Source organism: Nymphalis io, chromosome 7, assembly GCF_905147045.1.
Source record: "Nymphalis io chromosome 7, ilAglIoxx1.1, whole genome shotgun sequence".
NCBI classification, from domain to species: Eukaryota; Metazoa; Arthropoda; class Insecta; order Lepidoptera; family Nymphalidae; genus Nymphalis; species Nymphalis io.
The window spans coordinates 14,234,758-14,260,216 of record NC_065894.1 but is presented as its reverse complement, the minus strand read 5'-3'; the positions used below and the strand labels follow the sequence as shown (position 1 = coordinate 14,260,216).

The following is a 25,459-nucleotide window of genomic DNA, read 5'->3' as shown; positions in this document are numbered from 1 at the left end:
CAATAAAATGAAGAAATTATTTGAAAACATTTCGCGATATTGTATCAGAAAATTGTGACATCTTGATATCATTGTAATCAACCTTCACATTTTTCTATCTATTGTGTCAAAAACAAGCAAGCTTGAGTAGCAAATTAATAGCAAACGCAAAATCTACGCAACTCTTCATAATAGACCGAAAGTCACCCCATTGTTCTTCCGATGTGTCCCGTTGGTTCAGGTAGCGGAAGTAACCCGTGCAGCGGGGTGGGGGTGCCCTGCACAATTAGACCTCACCCCCGAGAATAAAAGACCGGGGCGACCAACAACATCATTAGTTACTCGCAGTCAACCGTAACTACTAACCGTACTAACTAAAGTAATCATGGCTCTCTGGACACCATACGCTGAGGACTCACCATTAGATCTATCTGTGAATAGTACACGTGAAACGACATCGCAAACAAATACGGAGCTTCCACTATCAGACGATCCGGACTATCTTGCGTTCGAGAGGGAAGCCCTCAGAGCAATGGCCGAAAAGAACGGAGGGTCGTTGCTCGGTAATAATCCGAGAATGCGTCGTGCCGTGCAAACTAATCAGAACGCCGACAATTTTTATAGAAATCAGAGAGAGAGGAATAATTTTGCTGCAAAGCAGAGCCGTGACAGGAGAAAACTACGAGAGATCCAAAATTCACTCAAGGTCACTTATTTGAAAAAAGACCTGTCTAAGATCATACGTCTGCTGTCTTCGAATAGGTGTATAGTGTGTGACCAGACGTTCCTTTAGTGATTTAGAATTATAATAGTGTTTATTTTTTTTTTTTTTTTGAACTACAAGTTCTAAACTCTAAGGTGTTTGTGCAATGATGTTTGTGCAATCTTATAAATAGTATACTTGCAGAATATTATTCTCTAAAGAATTGTAAGTTGAAATAAATTTAATAAATGACCAAACATAAATTGACCTTTTAATTATTTAAAACCTTTTAGTTTTGTTACAAAATCATAGAAAGTTATAATCAATTTGAAGTTTACACTAACAATATCTATATCGAGTCAAATATCTTCAATTTAAATTTTCAAGATTTCAAGATTTTTCTATCTTGTATCATAAAGATAAGGTGGACTACCGAGCTTAACCCCATTCAAGTCCCCATTGAATAAAAAGTTAAGTACATACCATTAAGTTACAATAGAATGGGTGCGGCTTGCGCAAGCGCCGCTTTTTGCTTCTTTCCGACCAATCGGGTTCAGAATGAGTGTTTATTGTGTATTCAAAGATGATCGATAGATATACATAATTTACTTTTATATTTACTTTAAATGGGTTTAGTGTATTTTTAATTTGTAGATAATCAATATAAAATGTTTAAAAGCAAATACGAAACCGTTCAATATTTTTTTTGCCTCTGTTCATCAAACGATTTGTGTTATGTTTATTAGCTATTAAGATGCACACGGAATGATATCAATAAATAAATGGAAATAAGAGTGAAAAAATAACAGTACGAAACTTGCAAATTCATATATGTACTACTCAAATTTTCAATAATCCACCGCGCGAACATTAGTGTTATATTAGCTTCTTAATTAAAGTTATTTTTAGGTTAAGAAATCTAAAAATAAAACTAATTCCTGTACTTAAACTAGATTTATTTCGCTACAAATAACCTTACACAACTGGATATAACAGACTACTATACTTTCTGCTTGATGACGTGCGGCAAGTCGAATTTACCTCGGACGCATTTCAGCTTCACACCGGGGCAATCTTTAACTCTGAAATTGATAACCAACCCAAATTCATCATACATTATTGGTGGCAGACGCAGCAGATACTTGTTAAGTTTAATATTAATCCATTTGGTTTTTGGTTAGTTTGATGGATCGCTTATGAAGCGATGAATTTTGAAAATATTAACTATTCCTTACATCGTCGACGCACCAATAATGGGAACAGAGATATATATCTTTTGCCTGCATTTACACTGGCTCACTCACCTTTGTAATTGTAAAAAGATCTATAGCTAAGTATATTTATAGTCAAGATGTGCTGCAGTATTATGGCGACTGCTCCATTTGTCATGATGAACCACATCACTAACCTGCCGACTCTAACGAGCACGATATTGTGTTCCTGCAGGTTGTGTCCGATGCCCGGCACGTAGGCGATCATCTCTCGCCCGCTGGAGAGACGCACGAGCACGCATTTACGGTTAGCGGAGTTCGGCTTCTTGGGTTTTCTGATCAAGGTTTTTAGTATCACACCCTGAAATTATGTTCCTTATTTAACTAAAAGTAAGAGCCTGTTTAGGGAAACATAACAGGGGTTCTGGGTTATGCTTTAATGAGAAAGTTTGGAGCTTAATTCATCACGTTGCTCCGTCGACTGTTCGTGAATACACACACACATACACTTGTAGGTTTTTCACGTTATTTTACTTCAAAGTAAAGCACTGTATTAAAAACACAAATTAAACACACGAATATTCAGTGATGCTTATATGCTTGGTACAGATTTACTCGATTTAGCTAAATAATCGAGGTTTTGTAAAACACGTTGTTAGGAGACTATGTAAAAATATATATCTTAATATTCCGTATGGGTAAATAAAAACCTTCATAATATAAGAGATATTTGTGCACATTGTCTTTTATGCATATTTCTAATGCGCTGTTCATAGCAGTAAGTTTTGGCATCCCTTGTTCATATGTTACAATTACATCCTAAAGTTGAGAGTGGTGTTTCAAAATATTTTTTTTAATTTTATATTTGTATCGCAGACTGGAATCTAAGATGTAATGTCCTATTTGCCTGTTCCTTACCTAGCTTCTTAACTCTACAAAACAAACGATAAACGATATACACACACAACGATACAAATTATTGATATGAGGCGGTAAACTAATGAGTGGTATTCACACAAGCGCGCCTGACCATAATAATAGTGACATTTAACAGAAAATTGTAAATTAATAATTTAAAAAATACCTAAGACTGCGTGTATTAGGTATTTTTATAGAATTATTTTCTTCCAATTTTGTTTAATGTTAGTTTAGTATGGAGAGTGTTTCTGAAGGGACAATATTAGTAAAACACCAGTGAGTTTGTATATTTAACGAATTATTTTTTTACATCTGTAACCGATAATTTTGATATGACTTCAATACTTACGGAACGTTATTTTTTAAATGTTTTTATTCATGCATAAGGCAAAACGAATTGTTTTTTTTTTTTAAATATAGTAACCGGATATGAAAGAATAGAAGTATGTAAAATAGTCAGCATATCTTGGCGAAAGGATTTCCATTGAGCGGATTTCTTGATTTTCTCTTTTTGATATGTGTAAGCTCCAAACCTCCTCCTCAAAAAGGGAGAGGAGGCCTTAGCCCAGCAGTGGGGCATTTATAAGTTGTTACTGTATTTAATATTTCATATGATCAATGATGGAAAATAAGCAATAGAATGAAAAGACTTCGTCTAAGCACGGCGACGACACTTTTACTTTATCGATGACGGCCCTAGACATGTTATATATATATATCGCAGGTATAATTTCACTAGTGATATTATAATTAAACGGTAGATTGTGAATCGATTTCATTTCTTGCAATTTAACGGCTCGGTTTTAATGACATTGTATGGTATAAATTTAACGTATATATATCGCCGTTACAGTTTTATTATATGTACATATATAAAGTCAAGATTTTTTTTCCCTAGTTACCTAGTCAGAACAACAAATGATAATTATAGATTGTTTTGTTATTTTTAAAATAGATGTTATTTTTTGCAAATTAAAAATATTCCAGGAACCTGAAACATATTCAGAAGTTAAAATTATTTGAGCAACAACTAAAATAACAAACGTATAGTAGAGTCGAAGGCAATATCACGTAGTGTCCGGCTGAATGTTATTGTTTGAGAAAATCGTCGCCAAGTGTCTCCCGGGAGAGAGGCTTGCATCTGTCTAGCGCAAGCAAATATTATAATATCGATACAAGTTACGAGCTGAACACTTGTTGGACGTGTTTTAAGATTTGTTGATTTCATATGCAATTAAATCAAAGCAACAGTTGACAATAGTACAAATACATATGTAGGTATAAGATTTGATTTGAGTAGAATAGAAGAATTAGTAACGTACCTATTTTATCCTGAATTTGTTGATTTGGGGCTGATTTATCGATGGGACTATGTTATTTTGAAAAGTGAACTGGCGATCAAAAAATCGGTCGTAAAAAATTAAAGAATTGAAGTCATTTTTTTTCATCAAAAATATTTATACAGAGCGTCATTTACAAAACGCGTATACACTAAACTTGGACTGTGTCTGAAACAGTACCTGCTCTTTTTGCGGATTATAATCCGCTAATAGTGGGCATTGTCCGCACACGACGGACACATAGATTTGAAATTATCCTTTCTGACAACGTTGCTTCGAAATTATTTAGAAAAAAAAGTCCACAGGCGACAATAGGGAAGAGTTGCGCTACGGGAGCATTGTCTGTCCCAGAAACGCTGTAAATCATATTTGAGTAAGAATAACTTTAATACTACTCACAAATGGTACAACTTTATCGCAATTGTCAATTCAACATATCATACTATGCGTTCGGTTATTGCAAATAACTGCACATTGTTATCAACAATAATAATAATTCTTGGAAGGATTCTTAAGACTTCTAGAAGAAAACTTATGATATATTTTCGTAACATTAACGAATTGATAGTATAATGTTAAATATTCATAATCTATATTGTTTAAATATGTATTATATATAAAAAGGAAGTAACAGATCTTAAATGTCTCACTGCCAATTATGGAGAAGGTATGGAGTATACTTCACCACGCCAGGTGGAGTATACTTCAATATTTCATGTATTTACTGGTGGTAGGGCTTTGTGCAAGCTCGTCTGTGTGGGTACCACCCACTCATCAGATATTCTATCGCAAATCAGCAGTACTTGGTATTGTGTTCTGGTTTGAAGGGTGAGTCAGTAATTACAGGCACAAGGGACATAACATCTCAGTTCTCAACGTTGGTAGCGCATTGGCAATGTAAGCGATGATTAACATTTCTTACAATGCCAATATCTATGGGCGTTGGTGACCACTTACCATCAGGTGGCCTATATACTCGTCATACCTATATAAAAAAATACGCTGGTCTACCATGGATTGGTTAGGTATAGTTATTATAAATAGAATTATAACTAACACAAGCGTTCCTATACAATTTTTATCCTTCATCATCACGTTTGAGAAGTGTTATTATAAACACACATCGAGCAAGTGAAATCTTAGATCAAAGAATTCTATACCTATAAAGAAAAAGTGCTAGAAAGTTTTACTTCTTCTCAAAGATTCGAATTTTAAGCATGAGCAAAATTTCCGCGTCTTTAACGCTAAAGGATCTGCGGCGGAGCGATCAAAACAGACACAATTGATTCATTGCTACTCGTATTTTCTATGAGAAAGTTTAATATGGGAAGATCCCACGTAGCGTCCGGTCAACAATCATTACTTTTAGTATCATGCGATAAATATATCAAAAATATAATTAGTAATGTTTAAGGATTTATCACATTATTAAAATATGTAAATTTACAAATAATTAATTTGTAAAGCATGAAAACTATTTTTAATACAAGTACATATATAAAAAAGACATAAAACCTATCTTTGCACAAGAATTTGTAAAACATTATAAATGCCGGTGTAAAATTTTGATATCAGCTCGTAAGCGATTTTTAGCTCGTAGAAAATACAGCCATAACAACGTATAACATATATACGTAAACTGAAAATATTTTTGCCGAAAAAACAATCGGATAGTAAAATATTTATCCCGAAAATACAATAAAATGCTTATGTAAAATACTTGCATGATACTTCAGGACAACATAATGCATATCAATTGGTATAGTATTTATACTTATATTTTTGTCCATTTTTATATAAGTTTTTTTTAATTTCAATGCTAATTTAAATTCCCTTATTATTAGTTTAGTATTATTACTTTAATTTAACTAAAGCCGGTTGAGTCGTTATATCTGGTATAGGGCTTGCTGGTCCGTTTCAAATATTTAATAGTCTTGTTTTTCCTCTACCAATTTTTTATATTTGTAACCTGAAGTTACCAATAAGTATAGCACACTTTGGGAATGAAACAATCGCCTCCGGGTTATTTCGAAAGAAAAAATATAATTCTGTTATTGTTTATTGTCTATTTTAAAATGTGAGTTATAAAATATCTCGCAGAGTTTCTTTCGCCGTTTCTTCTTAGGCCTGAGGTGTTTATTTCCGAACCGGTGGAAAATTAATGACAGTCAATAAGTAACGCTTCTATATTGACTAAAGATTTTCAAATTTGGAATGTTTAGATAAATATTTAAGATTTGTTATTATTAACCTGTTGATTTTCTAAATAAGTTTATTTGTGATATGAAATTTATTTCGACGAGATAAAAATTCGAAGTGGAATGTGCATTTGGAAAAATTTGCGACGACGAAATTGCGACCAATTTATTTTGTTTTGAAATGGTTTCGCTTTATTATTTACTTCATGCCATTTAAAATAACAGATATTATAGTTTACTGTGTTTGACTTTCAATCACAAGTTTTTGTACTATTTTAATACAAGACAACATTTCAAAGGAGCAGTTATACAAAAATTTGCACGAAATAGCCGAGTCATTGTCCGGTAAAGCAGTGTTCGGAGTTCGGTGTAGTAATCCCGAATGTGCAAGCAACGTGCGACAATATGCACAAAGCCGAGGTGTGAATGAGATCTTCATCAGCGGTCAGCGCTGACTCATGCCATCCTCACAACCCTTATTTAAGCTTCGAATCGTGTAGCGTTAGCATAATACGTTATTTCTCTGCTTGGACGCTTCGCTTCGATGCTTAGAATTTACTAATATTGAAAAAAAAACTATAGCCAGCTACTATTTAATCCTTGTACTTGATCAAATTAAAAAAAAAAAACAAATTTCCACAAGATCATTTCAATTGCTAATTTATTTATACTAATATTATAAATACGAAATAACAAGGGGCCCTGTCTGCCAGTCGCGTTAGGGGTAAGGGGCAGTGTTAGGTATAAAAAGCCCATAAGTTTCAAGGTTGCTTCATACAAAATTTCATCAAAATCAGTTCAGTGATTTATTATTATTATGTATATATGTTTTTTGATGAGCAATCTGACTAAATACTTTACGCTCATTCGTCGCCTATTGAACGACAAATTATTTTTATTATACATATATTATTATAAAATAAGTTTAATCAGTGATTCAGGAACTAGATGGAACTATATGACAAACAATAATAATGGCTTATTTGTAGACATTGCTTTGCTATCCGTACATGTCCCAGTGGACATAATCCGGGTCCACGCGGAAGGGTTCCACGCAAAAGACAGACGCGATCGCAATCCCCAAACTACGATTGATAACCATACCATAACAACTCCTATTCTTTATGGCATAGAAAAGCATTTTCCCCACAAAATCTAGGCAGCTGCCAAAATTAATGCGGATGTCGATTTCGCGTATCGAAATTACATGTCCGCTAAATTGACAGTTATATACGATTTCCTATTTACTATCGGATTTGTTTACGTACGATGTTATTTATAAGGGGCTTACATTGGGGATTTGAAATGCGTAACAATATGTATTTTTTATAAATAAAATATTACATACATAAATTTTTTAATCTGTATTTTTTGTCTTTAAATAAAATGATTATACAATTTCTGACAGCATACGCTGCGGAGACGTGTCTCTCTGTCAGGGACGATAGGTGATTATTACTCTAAAGATTTTTCTTAATCTAAAAATTATTCTATAAAAAACTGTTGTATAAGTTACATTGAGATCAATATTGTTGAAGAATTGCTTTCAGTTGCTTCTTAGTGTTATTAGTTTTTTTCTATTAAAGTCCCCATTAATCTAGATCACAGCTGTATTACGATCTGGTCTAAAACATTAATAAGTAATTTTATGTGAACTTTCGGTAACTGTTAATGGTAATGATACTGGTAATAATGCAACTATGTCCGCTCAATCAAATCAAAGCGCAAACTTATCGTTAACGGCAAAAATTGAACACAGTGTTTTACTTTCGACCGCATTAGTAAATGTGATGGGGGGAAACAATATAGTTTACACCGCTCGTGCTCTTCTTGACAGCGGCAGCACATCCTGTCTTATGACCGAAGCATTGTACAAACGATTGGGACATTAACAGTTTTGTGAACAGAGGGAGTATTTTTAAATTTTGAATGTTCAGAAACGTGTACAAGAGTGTGGTGTTTGCGACGACATATTTTACAGCCTGCCTTCTTACAGTTGTTGGCATAATGACCCACAGACAAACAATTAAAGCATACCTTATAGCTAGGTAAAATTTGCAAACGTGCTTCACATGACAGTGCCAAAAATTCAGGACACGAACTCAATTTATGGTCACCGCTACACTTTTGACACTTTTTAGGTTTAAATAAAGCAGAACTTAAATTATTTTTATCATCACCAGAGTTACCTTTATTGTTGTAATCTTGTACAATCATTGTCTTGACTTTAACATTTTTTAATGTGTTTGCATTTTTATTAGCTGAGGAATTTGAAAGTTCTAATGTTTCTATTATATCAGCTCGATTCTTAATAAAAGTTAAAAATATGGAAAACGTAATTTTTGAATTCTTTTCGAGATTGCCTTTGTACTCCTCCCATTCACGATACGTTTTACTGTCTAATTTATGTGTAATAATATAGATTAAAAGAGTATCCCACTGATTAACAGGTTCACCTAGTGATTCTAATGCACGCAAATTTTTATTTATCTGATCTATTAAATTTTATAATGTTACTGACGACTCCTTATGAATGACATCCATATTAAATAATGTTGATACATGATGTTGAGTTAATAAATGCTTATTATCAAATCGATCACAAAGAAGTTGCCAAGCCACAGAATAATTCGCAGCAGAAAACTGAATTGAGTTAATTACCACAGCAGCAGATCCTTCTAGCGAGGATCTTAAATAATGAAATTTATTAATATCATTCATGTCATCATTTGAATGTATTAAACTCACAAAAGTGTCATGAAACTCTAGCCAGTTTGTGTAGGATCCGTTGAATTTTGGTAATTGAATCGTTGGTAACTTTACAAATTTATGATTGATTCTTGATCCTTTTTCTTATGATTTGCAAGTATTTCTTGAGCTCGAGATATAGACTTATAATAAAAGGATTCAAACTCGCTACGTTCTGACAATTGACTATCCATATTGTCAGTATTGCATTCTAATGACACCTGCACTTCATCGTATTGTTCATACATAGCCTCGAGCTTACTCAAACGCAACTGTAACTCACTAACCTCAGAGGTGCTCAAAGTTGAAGGATCCAATGAATTTAAATAGTTAGAAAAGAAAGTTAACCTTCCTTTGTAACTCGCACGTTTCCTAGTAAGCTCCTTATCCTCAGGCATTGCGTAGGCTGGTGTAACAATCTGGAATTTATACAAATCAAAGTGAGAATTTATACAAATCAACAATTTATACTAGTTACAGACTGTAATAATAAGCAATACGACAATATTTTAAAGATTTAACAGTACAACAAATAAAATTTAAATAACTACAGGTTACAAGTTAGCACGTGCTCTAAGAACTTAACAAAATTACCTTAACTTCAATATTAATAAAGCTAAATAAACTGAAATCTTAATAAATTATAACCGTAAATTGATGTTGCAATTAATCTTTATGACCTAACAAAGCGTTTATCATAATGCAGTTATTTTATACTCTTTGATAACTACTCTTTGATAGATCTTTACAACATAATTAATAAAATAATTTAACTAGGCTTGATTAAGTTAAATTAACTTTATTATAATAATATTCGTAGAATTTTATTCACGTTACAGTATTAACAAAGATATACCTTAGGCAAATTATTTTACGTTAAATACTACCTTAGAGTGTTGGGAATTAATAATCATCAAGATCTTTATGAGTTTACCACTGGGTACTCTGCTATCCTGACCACAGAATCTTCTTATTATATCAGCGTCCAAGTTATCCTCTGGATGACGCAACAAAATCATGCAGTGATTCCCAGCTGCGTATATAATATTTCTTGATGTCCAACAATTTAATAAATCCTTGATAAATTTTCTTTAATTTGAACTGGTTTTTTCACATCCAGGCTCGAAACGGACCATGTTGCGGATTTTGATAGTATTTAACGAGGAGATATTAAAAAAGGCGTAGTTTAGTTGCAATGAAAATTTTATTGTGTTACATATTTTTATGACAGGGTAGGTAAAAAATTACAATAAACAAAGTGCCTTATATCTAAATCGTTCCGTAACGTCCATATACTAAATTGCTTCACAGTTTTAACAGGCGCTAGCGCCAACAATGATTTCTTTTTTTATTTTTTTAAAACATATTATACATGCAGCACCGTCGGTCTGTTCTGTCATCCTTATGTCAAAACTCAAATGCCAAAATAAATATAGAATTTGAGGTTATGTTATGAAAAAAAATCACGTACTTATTGGAATTTTATAAATAAAAGTACTAAATAATATTAAAATAGTGCAAAGGTAATTGAAAATAATTGTTTCCGTGTTCATACTAATAATTTAGTAGTGCACAAGTGTGTATGCAAACACAGGTGCACTCTCTATTCTCTAACTCTCATAATCCAATGGGACGGCAATCCAACACAACCGGAAAGAGTTCTGTCGCAGGACCAATGGCTTTACGTGCTTTCCGAGGCACTGGAGTGTACATTTCTAACTTCCAAACTCCAGGCTGCTACTGAGAATTTTCTGACAGAAAAACTCAATAACTTTTTATTGTCCCGACCTGGGAATTGAACCCAAGACCTCCGGGTCTGCGGCCTTACATTAAGCCAACAGACCAACGAGGCAGTCATGACCTATATGGAAATTATATATATAATAAATTATATTACTTTAAATTGCAACTAACATTTAAAAAGTATTTATAAAAAAATTAATTTGTTTTTCTCATTTAGATGTAAGGTATAAAAAAGCAAACAGTTATATAGGCTTCGTCCTTCCTTGGGGCTCAAGCTTGCTGCCTACTAAATTGCATCAAAATCGGTTCGGCTAAGTTAGCCATGAAACAGAGAGATAAACATTTATAATATTAGTGAATATAAATTCAATTAAATAAAACCAATAAATAGAATATGATAATAATTATTATTGGCTCTAATGTTGAAAAGGACTTAACCTTTTTTAAGTGATTAATGCCAGTTAGTGATAAATTGTGTTAGTGGACTATTGATAATTTTCACTGGTGGTAAGGCTTTGTGCAAGCTCGTCTGGGTAGGTACCACCCACTCATCAGATATTCTACCGCAAAACAACAGTACTTGGTATTGTAGTGTTCCAGTTTGAAGGGTGAGTGAGTCAGTGTAATTACAGGCACAAGGGACATAACATCTTAGTTCCCAAAGTTGGTGGCGCATTGGTGATGCAATTGTTAAAATTTCTTACAATGCCAATGTCTATGGGCGTTGATGATTACTTACCATCAGGCCCATATGCTCGTCCGCCTATCTATACTATAAAAAAAAGACTTTCCCTTAAGACACGAAGTTACCGAAAGTTCACATAAAATTACTTATTAATGTTTTAGACCAGATCGTAATACAGCTGTGATCTAGATTAATGGGGACTTTAATAGAAAAAAATTAATAACACTAAGAAGCAACTGAAAGCAATTCTTCAACAATATTGATCTCAATGTAACTTATACAACAGTTTTTTATAGAATAATTTTTAGATTAAGAAAAATCTTTAGAGTAATAATCACCTGTCCCTGACAGAGAGACACGTCTCCGCAGCGTGTGCTGTCAGAAATTGTATAATCATTTTATTTAAAGACAAAAAATACAGATTAAAAAAAAATGTATGTATGTATTTTTTTTTATAAATACATATTGTTACGCATTTCAAATCCCCAATGTAAGCCCCTTATAAATAACATCGTACGTAAACAAATCCGATAGTAAATAGGAAACCGTATATAACTGTCAATTTGGCGGACATGTAATTTCGATACGCGAAATCGACATCCGCATTAATTTTGGCAGCTGCCTAGATTTTGTGGGGAAAATGCTTTTCTATGCCATAAAGAATAGGGGTTGTTTTGGTATGGTTATCAATCGTAGTTTGGGGATTGCGATCGCGTCTGTCTTTTGCGTGGAACCCTTCCGCGTGGACCCGGATTATGTCCACTGGGGCATGTACGGATAGCAAAGCAATGTCTACAAATAAGCCATTATTATTGTTTGTCATATAGTTCCATCTAGTTCCTGAATCAATGATTAAACTTATTTTATAATAATATATGTATAATAAAAATAATTTGTCGTTCAATAGGCGACGAATGAGCGTAAAGTATTTAGTCAGATTGCTCATCAAAAAACATATATACATAATAATAATAAATCACTGAACTGATTTTGATGAAATTTTGTATGAAGCAACCTTGAAACTTATGGGCTTTTTATACCTAACACTGCCCCTTACCCCTACCGCGACTGGCAGACAGGGCCCCTTGTTATTTCGTATTTATAATATTAGTATAAATAAATTAGCAATTGAAATGATCTTGTGGAAATTTGTTTTTTTTTTTTAATTTGATCAAGTACAAGGATTAAATAGTAGCTGGCTATAGTTTTTTTTTCAATATTAGTAAATTCTAAGCATCGAAGCGAAGCGTCCAAGCAGAGAAATAACGTATTATGCTAACGCTACACGATTCGAAGCTTAAATAAGGGTTGTGAGGATGGCATGAGTCAGCGCTGACCGCTGATGAAGATCTCATTCACACCTCGGCTTTGTGCATATTGTCGCACGTTGCTTGCACATTCGGGATTACTACACCGAACTCCGAACACTGCTTTACCGGACAATGACTCGGCTATTTCGTGCAAATTTTTGTATAACTGCTCCTTTGAAATGTTGTCTTGTATTAAAATAGTACAAAAACTTGTGATTGAAAGTCAAACACAGTAAACTATAATATCTGTTATTTTAAATGGCATGAAGTAAATAATAAAGCGAAACCATTTCAAAACAAAATAAATTGGTCGCAATTTCGTCGTCGCAAATTTTTCCAAATGCACATTCCACTTCGAATTTTTATCTCGTCGAAATAAATTTCATATCACAAATAAACTTATTTAGAAAATCAACAGGTTAATAATAACAAATCTTAAATATTTATCTTAAATATTTATATTATAGGAATGTTTAATTCCAAATTTGAAAATCTTTAGTCAATATAGAAGCGTTACTTATTGACTGTCATTAATTTTCCACCGGTTCGGAAATAAACACCTCAGGCCTAAGAAGAAACGGCGAAAGAAACTCTGCGAGATATTTTATAACTCACATTTTAAAATAGACAATAAACAATAACAGAATTATATTTTTTCTTTCGAAATAACCCGGAGGCGATTGTTTCATTCCCAAAGTGTGCTATACTTATTGGTAACTTCAGGTTACAAATATAAAAAATTGGTAGAGGAAAAACAAGACTATTAAATATTTGAAACGGACCAGCAAGCCCTATACCAGATATAACGACTCAACCGGCTTTAGTTAAATTAAAGTAATAATACTAAACTAATAATAAGGGAATTTAAATTAGCATTGAAATTAAAAAAAACTTATATAAAAATGGACAAAAATATAAGTACAAATACTATACCAATTGATATGCATTATGTTGTCCTGAAGTATCATGCAAGTATTTTACATAAGCATTTTATTGTATTTTCGGTATAAATATTTTACTATCCGATTGTTTTTTCGGCAAAAATATTTTCAGTTTACGTATATATGTTATACGTTGTTATGGCTGTATTTTCTACGAGCTAAAAATCGCTTACGAGCTGATATCAAAATTTTACACCGGTATTTATAATGTGTTATCAATTAATACTTCCAGTCCTGCATATACGGCTAGTTCGGGTACATCTTGATGATTATTTATAAGTATAGATTAAAACTTCTGTTTAACAATTTAATTAGTAATTTCATAATCAAATAAATAGTTGATTCATATTTGTTTATACTTGGAACATTTTATTATATATTATTCTATTTATTAATGGCGCCTTCTGCTTGTCAGCTTCCGGCGCAATTAATAAATAGTGCTTATTGTTTATTTATATTTTCTCAAATTATGTCGATTAATCAATGCTATAATAATTTTGTTTTATTATGTATAATGTAAGGATTAAGCTACTAGAATCTTATTTTACTGATCTGGCTAGGTTATCTGCTGCTTATCAACTTCCGGTGTAATATATTAATCTTTAATATTTAATGTTACATAATCCTGTATTATTAAATAATAGTTGTCCGTAAATAATCATTAGAATAATTAAGATAAACAATGTTTAATATTATCTTTTAAGTTTGTAAATTTAGTATTAAATTAGGTCAAGATGTTTTTGTATAAATACCGCCAGTTTAAATATATCGGGCATTGGTATTGTAACCGTTGTAACGAGCATTACAAGTGTTTTCTTATATAACGTATCGTCATTTTCGCCGCCACCCTGGTAATCCACCTTCTATAAATGTTTTACAAATTCTTGTGCAAAGATGGTTTTATGTCTTTTTTTATATATGTACTTGTAGTAAAAACAGTTTTCATGCTTTACAAACTAATTGATTATTTCTAAATTTACATATTTTAATAATGTGATAAATCCTTAAACATTACTAATTATATTTTTGATATATTTATAGCATGATACTAAAAGTAATGATTGTTGACCGGACGCTACGTGGGATCTTCCCATATTAAACTTTCTCATAGAAAATACGAGTAGCAATGAATCAATTGTGTCTGTTTTGATCGCTCCGCCGCAGATCCTTTAGCGTTAAAGACGCGGAAATTTTGCTCATGCTTAAAATTCGAATCTTTGAGAAGAAGTAAAACTTTCTAGCACTTTTCCTTTATAGGTATAGAATTCTTTGATCTAAGATTTCACTTGCTCGATGTGTGTTTATAATAACACTTCTCAAACGTGATGATGAAGGATAAAAATTGTATAGGAACGCTTGTGTTAGTTATCATTCTATTTATAATAACTATACCTAACCAATCCATGGTAGACCAGCGTATTTTTTTATATAGGTATGACGAGTATATGGGCCAACTGATGGTAAGTGGTCACCAACGCCCATAGATATTGGCATTGTAAGAAATGTTAATCATCGCTTACATTGCCAATGCGCTAAAAACGTTGAGAACTGAGATGTTATGTCCCTTGTGCCTGTAATTACTGACTCACCCTTCAAACCAGAACACAATACCAAGTACTGCTGATTTGCGATAGAATATCTGATGAGTGGGTGGTACCTACAAAGACGAGCTTGCACAAAGCCCTACCACCAGTAAATACATGAAATATTGGAGTATACTCCACCTGGCGTGGTGAAGTATACTCCATACCTTCTCCATAATTGGCAGTAAGACGTTTAAGATTTGTTACTTCATTTTTATATATAATACATATTTAAACAATATAGATTATGAATATTTAACATTATACTATCAATTCGTTAATGTTACGAAAATATATCATAAGTTTTCTTCTAGAAGTCTTAAGAATCCTTCCAAGAATTATTATTATTGTTGATAACAATGTGCAGTTATTTGCAATAACCGAACGCATTGTATGAGATGTTGAATTGACAATTGCGATAAAGTTGTACCATTTGTGAGTGGTATTAAAGTTATTCTTACACAAATATGATTTACAGCGTTTCTGGGAACAGACAATGCTCCCGTAGCGCAACTCTTCCCTATTGTCGCCTGTGGATTTTTTTCTAAATAATTTCGAAGCAACGTTGTCAGAAAGGATAATTTCAAATCTATGTGTCCGTCGTGTGCGGACAATGCCCACTATTAGCGGATTATAATCCGCAAAAAGAGCAGGTACTGTTTCAGACACAGTCCAAGTTTAGTGTATACGCGTTTTGTAAATGACGCTCTGTATAAATATTTTTGATGAAAAAAAATGACTTCAATTCTTTAATTTTTTACGACCGATTTTTTGATCGCCAGTTCACTTTTCAAAATAACATAGTCCCATCGATAAATCAGCCCCAAATCAACAAATTCAGGATAAAATAGGTACGTTACTAATTCTTCTATTCTACTCAAATCAAATCTTATACCTACAAATGTATTTGTACTATTGTCAACTGTCGCTTTGATTTAATTGCATATGAAATCAACAAATCTTAAAACACGTCCAACAAGTGTTCAGCTCGTAACTTGTACCGATATTATAATATTTGCTTGCGCTAGACAGATGCAAGCCTCTCTCCCGGGAGACACTTGGCGACGATTTTCTCAAACAATAACATTCAGCCGGACACTACGTGATATTGCCTTCGACTCTACTATACGTTTGTTATTTTAGTTGTTGCTCAAATAATTTTAACTTCTGAATATGTTTCGGGTTCCTGGAATATTTTTAATTTGCAAAAAATAACATCTATTTTAAAAATAACAAAACAATCTATAATAATCATTTGTTGTTCTGACTAGGTAACTAGGGAAAAAAAATCTTGACTTTATATATGTACATATAATAAAACTGTACCGGCGATATATATACGTTAAATTTATACCATACAATGTCATTAAAACCGAGCCGTTAAATTGCAAGAAATAAAATCGATTCACAATCTACCGTTTAATTATAATATCACTAGTGAAATTATACCTGCGATATATATATATAACATGTCTTGGGCCGTCATCGATAAAGTAAAAGTGTCGTCGCCGTGCTTAGACGAAGTCTTTTCATTCTATTGCTTATTTTCCATCATTGATCATATGAAATATTAAATACAGTAACAACTTATAAATGCCCCACTGCTGGGCTAAGGCCTCCTCTCCCTTTTTGAGGAGGAGGTTTGGAGCTTACACATATCAAAAAGAGAAAATCAAGAAATCCGCTCAATGGAAATCCTTTCGCCAAGATATGCTGACTATTTTACATACTTCTATTCTTTCATATCCGGTTACTATATTTAAAAAAAAAAACAATTCGTTTTGCCTTATGCATGAATAAAAAACATTTAAAAAATAACGTTCCGTAAGTATTGAAGTCATATCAAAATTATCGGTTACAGATGTAAAAAAATAATTCGTTAAATATAGAAACCGGGCTATAACAAACTCACTGGTGTTTTACTAATATTGTCCCTTCAGAAACACTCTCCATACTAAACTAGCATTAAACAAAATTGGAAGAAAATAATTCTATAAAATGCGTGTATTAGGTATTTTTTAAATTATTAATTTACAATTTTCAGTTAAATGTCACTATTAATATGGTCAGGCGCGCTTGTGTGAATACCACTCATTAGTTTACCGCCTCATATCAATAATTTGTATCGTTGTGTGTGTATATCGTTTATCGTTTGTTTTGTAGAGTTAAGAAGCTAGGTAAGGAACAGGCAAATAGGACATTACATCTTAGATTCCAGTCTGCGATACAAATATAAAATTACATAATAACCATTTAAAGTAAAAATACGAAAACCCATTTAAAGTAAATATAAAAGTAAATTATGTATATCTATCGATCATCTTTGAATACACAATATACACTCATTCGTGAACCCGATTGGTCGGAAAGAAGCAAAAAGCGGCGCTTGCGCAAGCCGCACCCATTCTATTGTAACTTAATGGTATGTACTTAACTTTTTATTCAATGGGGACTTGAATGGGGTTAAGCTCGGTAGTCCACCTTATCTTTATGATACAAGATAGAAAAATCTATTGAAGATATTTGACTCGATATAGATATAGATATTGTTAGTGTAAACTTCAAATTGATTATAACTTTCTATGATTTTGTGACAAAACTAAAAGGTTTTAAATAATTAAAAGGTCAATTTATGTTTGGTCATTTATTAAATTTATTTCAACTTACAATTCTTTAGAGAATAATATTCTGCAAGTATACTATTTATAAGATTGCACAAACATCATTGCACAAACACCTTAGAGTTTAGAACTTGTAGTTCAAAATAAAAAAAAAATAAACACTATTATAATTCTACATCTCTAAAGGAACGTCTGGTCACACACTATACACCTATTCGAAGACAGCAGACGTATGATCTTAGACAGGTCTTTTTTCAAATAAGTGACCTTGAGTGAATTTTGGATCTCTCGTAGTTTTCTCCTGTCACGGCTCTGCTTTGCAGCAAAATTATTCCTCTCTCTCTGATTTCTATAAAAATTGTCGGCGTTCTGATTAGTTTGCACGGCACGACGCATTCTCGGATTATTACCGAGCAACGACCCTCCGTTCTTTTCGGCCATTGCTCTGAGGGCTTCCCTCTCGAACGCAAGATAGTCCGGATCGTCTGATAGTGGAAGCTCCGTATTTGTTTGCGATGTCGTTTCACGTGTACTATTCACAGATAGATCTAATGGTGAGTCCTCAGCGTATGGTGTCCAGAGAGCCATGATTACTTTAGTTAGTACGGTTAGTAGTTACGGTTGACTGCGAGTAACTAATGATGTTGTTGGTCGCCCCGGTCTTTTATTCTCGGGGGTGAGGTCTAATTGTGCAGGGCACCCCCACCCCGCTGCACGGGTTACTTCCGCTACCTGAACCAACGGGACACATCGGAAGAACAATGGGGTGACTTTCGGTCTATTATGAAGAGTTGCGTAGATTTTGCGTTTGCTATTAATTTGCTACTCAAGCTTGCTTGTTTTTGACACAATAGATAGAAAAATGTGAAGGTTGATTACAATGATATCAAGATGTCACAATTTTCTGATACAATATCGCGAAATGTTTTCAAATAATTTCTTCATTTTATTGTATGTACGATGCTCTACGTGTTCTTTGGTTTCATACTGATATTAATTTAAGTATGCCTCGTATTAGTTTATGATTAAAACATAATATCGTGTGTGAAAACTGTATTATATACAGAAGAGCATAAAAACGGATTATTTACTTTAATAAATTACTTTAATCTCTATTGCCGTGTTCAAAGAAAGTAGAGTAACTTTTAAAGTATTTATTAACACACGAATGTTTGTAATTAATAATTAGTATTATTTGGACATCATATGCTCTTAACGTAATGGTATTTTTTTTAATATTCTACGTCGCAGACGTTGTTAGGTAGCCTGCAAGTACGGGGAGAACCTCAAAGACAAACAAGTATACATATTTCCAGTAATCCCCAATAAAGCGTCGTGGCGAATTAAAGTATTCCCTTTCATTATAAGGGGAAGGCTAAGCCCAGCAATGAGATTATCAGACTACGAGAAAAATACCTCCCTACCTACCTGTAGTTGTCCGCTGTGCAACTATGCAATAAAATTCCACAGTTTGATTTTAGAAATTTTAATTAACCAAAATATTATATCTTAAAAAACAACTAAATGTGATATATAATATAAAAATTAGATGTTTATTTGACACATCACGCGTTACAGGCGAAATATTAAATATAAAGAAAATTACAATAATGAATTAAAAGTTAGTAATTAATATTATACAGTATTATAAATATTAGTAAGTACATGTAGTATTGATGTACTACTATTTCCTAAATACATACAACGTAATGTACATATACCTATAGTGGATAGGTATAAAAAAGTTAGTGCAAACGGAGTCATACTCTTAGCGATATATAATAATAATATTATTATCATTATAATGATATAATGATTAAAGCTCTCTCGAACTAATTACCTATCGTTACGATTGCAAAATATTTGACAAAGACAATCATTAGTTCGTAATCAGCTTCGTCTCGTAAACAAGTTGTTAACATAACTCGTAATTATTTGTTGATATAATCCGTCAAAACAAATTAAAACAAAAATTGCATTCCTGTAACACATCTATGTATTGATAAATAATCGAAGTTAGCTAAAATGAAAATGGTAAACAATATTAAAATATGAAATAGGTACCCATTACAAATGTCGCAGTGGTTCTTTTGCCTGATCTCAGGTCAATCATACTAAGTAGGTAGGTACTGCGATTTGGCGGTAGAATATGTGATGAGTGGGTGGTACCTACCCAGACAGACTTGCATAAAGCCCTATCACCAAGTAAAACCACCGGTTTGTAAAGTAATTGTTACTTTGACTGTTAGTAAGTCAATGTAGGTACCTAATTCTTTAGTAATTCAATTTATCAATGTTTATCAATTGGAATTCATAAATTTTAATACTTCATAAAATGCCAGAAAATTTCAAGTCTTTAAGACATAAATTAAACTAAAATATAGGTACTTCAATCAAGCAGGCTCTTACTAGCCCGTGTGATTAATCGTTTCACAGGATAAATTCAATTATTAATCTGGCACCGGTAATGTATATTAAACTGAAAAAAACTGGCAAAATACAATATAATTAATACATAATAATTCGTAAATTAAGTGTTATCATTATGGTATAGATGTCATCGTGGTTCACTTTTTCTAAGTGAGCCTTAAACAGATATTGCGTGTTCAAAGTTTCAAACTATTGGACTTTGGTGTGCTTAATTTTTGTTTAAAGCCATCCAGTCTCAGTTGTGAAAGATACAATCATGAAGAAACCTGCATGTGTTGAATGAAAATCTTCTCTGTTACTAGATACACATGTGACACGAACAAGTTCCAAACATCTTCAAAACGAGATAGGTACTACTAACAGCAGTGAGACATTTGCAAAATGCAACCATTTTATTATTATTATTATTATTATAACCATTGCAGAAAAAATTGTTGGCGAATATGATTTTAGTTGCAACATTCGGTCAAATAGAAGTTAAACCATTCGTGAATAATGAAAGATAATTCGAACGATTCATAAATGTTATTCATGCAAGAATAGGAAGCAAATGACACCGTATGGCTCCTCTCCGGATGTAACTGTATTTAATTTTATATATATTAAGTTTTAGCCGACAACGCAGTCACGGAAAATAATGTACAACCTTGTAATACTAAAATAAGTGTTCGGCAAGCCGGCATACATATATAGGTATACAGGAAAAGAAATGCATGGATATAATTATTGCTATAACTTGTGTAGCTGTTATTTTTTACTAAGCCGACTGGCTACTGATTTTATTGCCTATTCTTAGCCATAAAGTCTACGTACCCAACCGGTGGCGTTTGATCTTGGCGTTTCAAAAATTAGGTACCTGTTAAAATATATTTAAGTAAAAATAAAATAGAATTCGTTGAACTGTTGTACTAATTATTCCATCCGTACCGAATTTTACTAGCTGAATTTTTTAAAAGCACTACCACAAGTAATTTATTGGATATTTCATATTTAAGCCTAATATACAAAATTTAATAATTTTCTTGCGTAAGAATATTATTATAATAACAGGTCGCTGGAATTCTGCGAGATATTACTATTGTATTTGTGTTTAATTTTTTTTAAATATGACATATAACAAAATAATGTGCGCTCCTTTTCAAGCAAGCTTTCTTATAGTTTGAAAAGTATAAATCCCTTAAATTCATGTTACGCTCGTGGGAAACGCGACGATTTCTTACGTGAAAACTGAAATGGAGTGACGCAATTATTATCCGACTCTTCTAATGCAGCTTCAGCTGTCGGACTCACACTCAACTAACGATCAAATTGGATTATTTTTTTAATTAGCTTTTTATTTAGCATTTAGCACGTCCAATATTTTGTTGCCTATATCATCTAATTAAGAAAAAATGTGTTATTTAATACAGAAAAATGATAACGGAAACAAAAGCTATACTTCTATAGTAACTTATACAAATATGTAGATAGTTATAATAGGTATGTCGTAATAATATTTAGGTTAGGTTAGGTTACCTTTTTATTCGAATCACCAACATTGCCAAAAACTTTTACAGATATTCAAACAAGAGTTTCTATTCATCATATATATCGCGTTGTATTGATATTCTTAAACGAAACAAAACTTTTTAAGCCCTGTACCTAAATTACAGTTCTCACAAAGGATGTCTCCGTCCAAGGGATTACGTTGATTTAAGTGTACTCATTGTTTTATAACATTTAAAAATATTTATGTTTGTCAAAGACTCAGCGAAGGGTTATATTATGCACAAAAAGAACTGACCTACTTGCAGTCTAAACATTAATCAAGATTATTTTACTTTCATTAATATTATATATCTATCATTTTCATGATTATTTTTTTTACTACACTCTCCCTCGGCTTCGTCTTTGTGAAACTCACAGTTTGTGACTATAAGAGTACATGCATACCTATATACTGAAATATTATTATTATTCAAATAAAACATAGCCTATGCTACTTCTGGATAAAGTAAATTTCTAGTAACAGACTGTGAATGTCCTGCGCTGGCCTAAGGGCTCCTCTCCTTTTTCGAGGAGAAGGTTTGGAGCCTTTTCCACCAAGCTCCAGTATGGGTTGGTGGAATACACATGTAGCAGAATTTCCGTGAAATTAGACACATACAGGTTTCCTCGCAATGATTTCCTTCGCCGTCAAGCACGAGATGAATTATAAACGCAAATTAAGCACATGAAAAATTAGTGTTGCTTGCCCGGGTTTGAATGAACCCACGATCATCGGTTAAGATTCAAGCGTTCAAACCACTGAGCCATCACGGCTTCTATTTCTAACGGTGAAGGAATTATTAGATACGATTCAATAGTTTCAGAGTTTAGGTATCGATTACAAACAAACAAATCTTTCCTATTTACGTCATTAGTATAAATTAATACAACATGTATTAAAAAAACATTTTTTATTTGTATATAATTTGAGCTATAACTATATTGTCAGTTCAATTTAGGATTTAGAGTCAGCTCTGGAAAATAATACTTATTGGCATTATGTCGTATAAATTAAAAATGTCCGCCATTCTATACTATCTATCCACAAAATACTTCTTATATTATGATAGAACGAGACTGAAACTCGAAATTCAAAGTACAACAGATGTACACAAAAAAACTGTATGAATATTATAAAAATATGCGTGAAATTCATCGTCATCTACAGACCTAACTTTACTTGGGGTTTTTAAACAATAGTGAATCGAAAAAGTATTAAACAAAGAACGTGCAAATACCCAAAACGAAATACTAAAACATTCACAATACACCCGGAGCTTAAGATAAAGACAAATACACCCGGAGCTTAAGATAAAGACAAAGACAGGCAAATATTTTCTTAGAACCGTCTAACGGTCACGTTTGTTTGGACCAAATCTCTAAGGAATTACATAAGTTGAAAAATCAAACATGTTGCAAATGCTTCAAAAGTGTCATTTTTAATACCGTAAATTGAATTATAAGTTTCGTACCTGTTCACTTCTCTTTCTAACAATACAATCTTACTGTATTTAACAAAGCCATTTATGTTCAGCTGATTTCAAGAAAAGAGGTAAATATTGATGATCACGTGGTATTTCGGACGCAGACTCGATGACGCCGTGACTAATTCATAAATTACTCCAATTCTCGAATGAAATTACACATGCCCGTTTTTTATATTTAGAAAACGGTTTGTTTTGCTTACGGATAGTAAGTGACTCGTTGAAACATTCGTGTCATATTCGTACATTGAACATATCATCCGTTAGGTATCCGTAGCCTTCTTTCTGATCAAGGCGAGGAAATTGTAGCTTTTGAATGATTGATGTTGTAGACGAGATTACAACTCTCCTAAAGGCAATTGGAGACTAACATTGCCTAATCGTCTGCAGGGTCAGAACCCTGAATGAAATATTCCGCCTTATTGAAATTTTTTTTTGGATATACAGAAACCTAACAATATAATCTAATAGATTATATTTTTATGTTGTCTAAATCTAATTAGGATAGATAACAGATTATCCTGTACTACGGGTCCTATCATTTGTAAATTATTAAAAGAAACACCAGTATTTGTTGGGCTACTAGCATTAAAAACCACTCTTAATTTTGTTGTAGTACTACATTCACGCATCACTCCACGATGCGGAATAAAATATGCGTCTTTGTTTGTAGTGTCACATAGTGACATGTGACCTAAGAGCTCGTATTCGTTCATAAAACTTTTATACATTTCACAGAATTGTAAGTTACCCTTAAGTCTGCGCTCTAACGATGAAAAACAATGCTTTGCTCGAGATAAAGATTCACCTAGGAGTTCAGAAGGATATTTTAAAGGAATTTTTACACAAAACTGACGTTTAGAAAACTAAACGCGTAGTATTTTTTACAAAATGATCTTCGCATGTTATTTCCTCAGGTGAATGATTTGATGATGTGCAAACATCTTCTAGTTGCCAAAACCGCGTAAGCAAATGTTGAATATTGTCATTCAGATTATCCTCATCATCTGAGATGAGCTTTGTGAAGTTGCACTTACCTTTTGTAAAGGGCAATGGCATAGCAGTACCCGTTGGCCCAGAAACTAACCAACCTAGCTTAGTTTCACAAAGAATGGGTTGCCCTGGTCCTAATTTTATTATCTTCGATCCTAACAGGTCCCAAAATATATCAGCACCTAGTAATATGTCTATCGGGGCCGGCGTATTAAAATTTGGATCAGCCAAACAGATATCAGATGGGATTTTAAGGCTGGATGGATTTATATAGTTATTAGGAACATTCTCAGTTATGGATGTTAACACAAAACAATTTATCTTTACCATATAGTCATTATTTATAGATTTTATTGCCACAAAGCACATTTTATTAATTTGCGACAAGGAATTATTGATGCCCATCACTGAATTACTTACATTGTAACCAGAAAGTCCCAATCGTTTGTACAATGCTTCGGTCATAAGACAGGACGTGCTGCCGCTGTCAAGAAGAGCACGAGCGGTGTAAACTATATTGTTTCCCCCCATCACATTTACTAATGCGGTCGAAAGTAAAACACTGTGTTCAATTTTTGCCGTTAACGATAAGTTTGCGCTTTGATTTGATTGAGCGGACATAGTTGCATTATTACCAGTATCATTACCATTAACAGTTTTGTGAACAGAGGGAGTATTTTTAAATTTTGAATGTTCAGAAACGTGTACAAGAGTGTGGTGTTTGCGACGACATATTTTACAGCCTGCCTTCTTACAGTTGTTGGCATAATGACCCACAGACAAATAATTAAAGCATACCTTATAGCTAGGTAAAATTTGCAAACGTGCTTCACATGACAGTGCCAAAAATTCAGGACACGAACTCAATTTATGGTCACCGCTACACTTTTGACACTTTTTAGGTTTAAATAAAGCAGAACTTAAATTATTTTTATCATCACCAGAGTTACCTTTATTGTTGTAATCTTGTACAATCATTGTCTTGACTTTAACATTTTTTAATGTGTTTGCATTTTTATTAGCTGAGGAATTTGAAAGTTCTAAT

General features: G+C 32.8%; 2 protein-coding genes across 2 annotated transcripts in view; both read right to left on the bottom strand.

Annotated features, from left to right (window-relative positions):
- LOC126769549 (40S ribosomal protein S12, mitochondrial-like) overlaps window positions 1-25,459 on the bottom strand; it is a 431,911-nt gene that overhangs the window by 37,969 nt on the left and 368,483 nt on the right. Inside the window, exon 4 of the mRNA XM_050488415.1 lies at window positions 2,091-2,254. The gene's annotated coding sequence lies outside the window, so the exon portion shown is untranslated. The remainder of the gene's footprint in view (window positions 1-2,090; window positions 2,255-25,459) is intronic.
- LOC126769789 (40S ribosomal protein S12, mitochondrial-like) lies at window positions 1,683-24,945 on the bottom strand. Its single transcript, XM_050488701.1, has 3 exons — window positions 24,835-24,945; window positions 2,091-2,254; window positions 1,683-1,764 (listed from the first exon to the last, which is right to left on the bottom strand). Exons 1-3 carry the CDS (start codon window positions 24,943-24,945, stop codon window positions 1,683-1,685), a joined length of 357 nt encoding a protein of 118 aa, XP_050344658.1.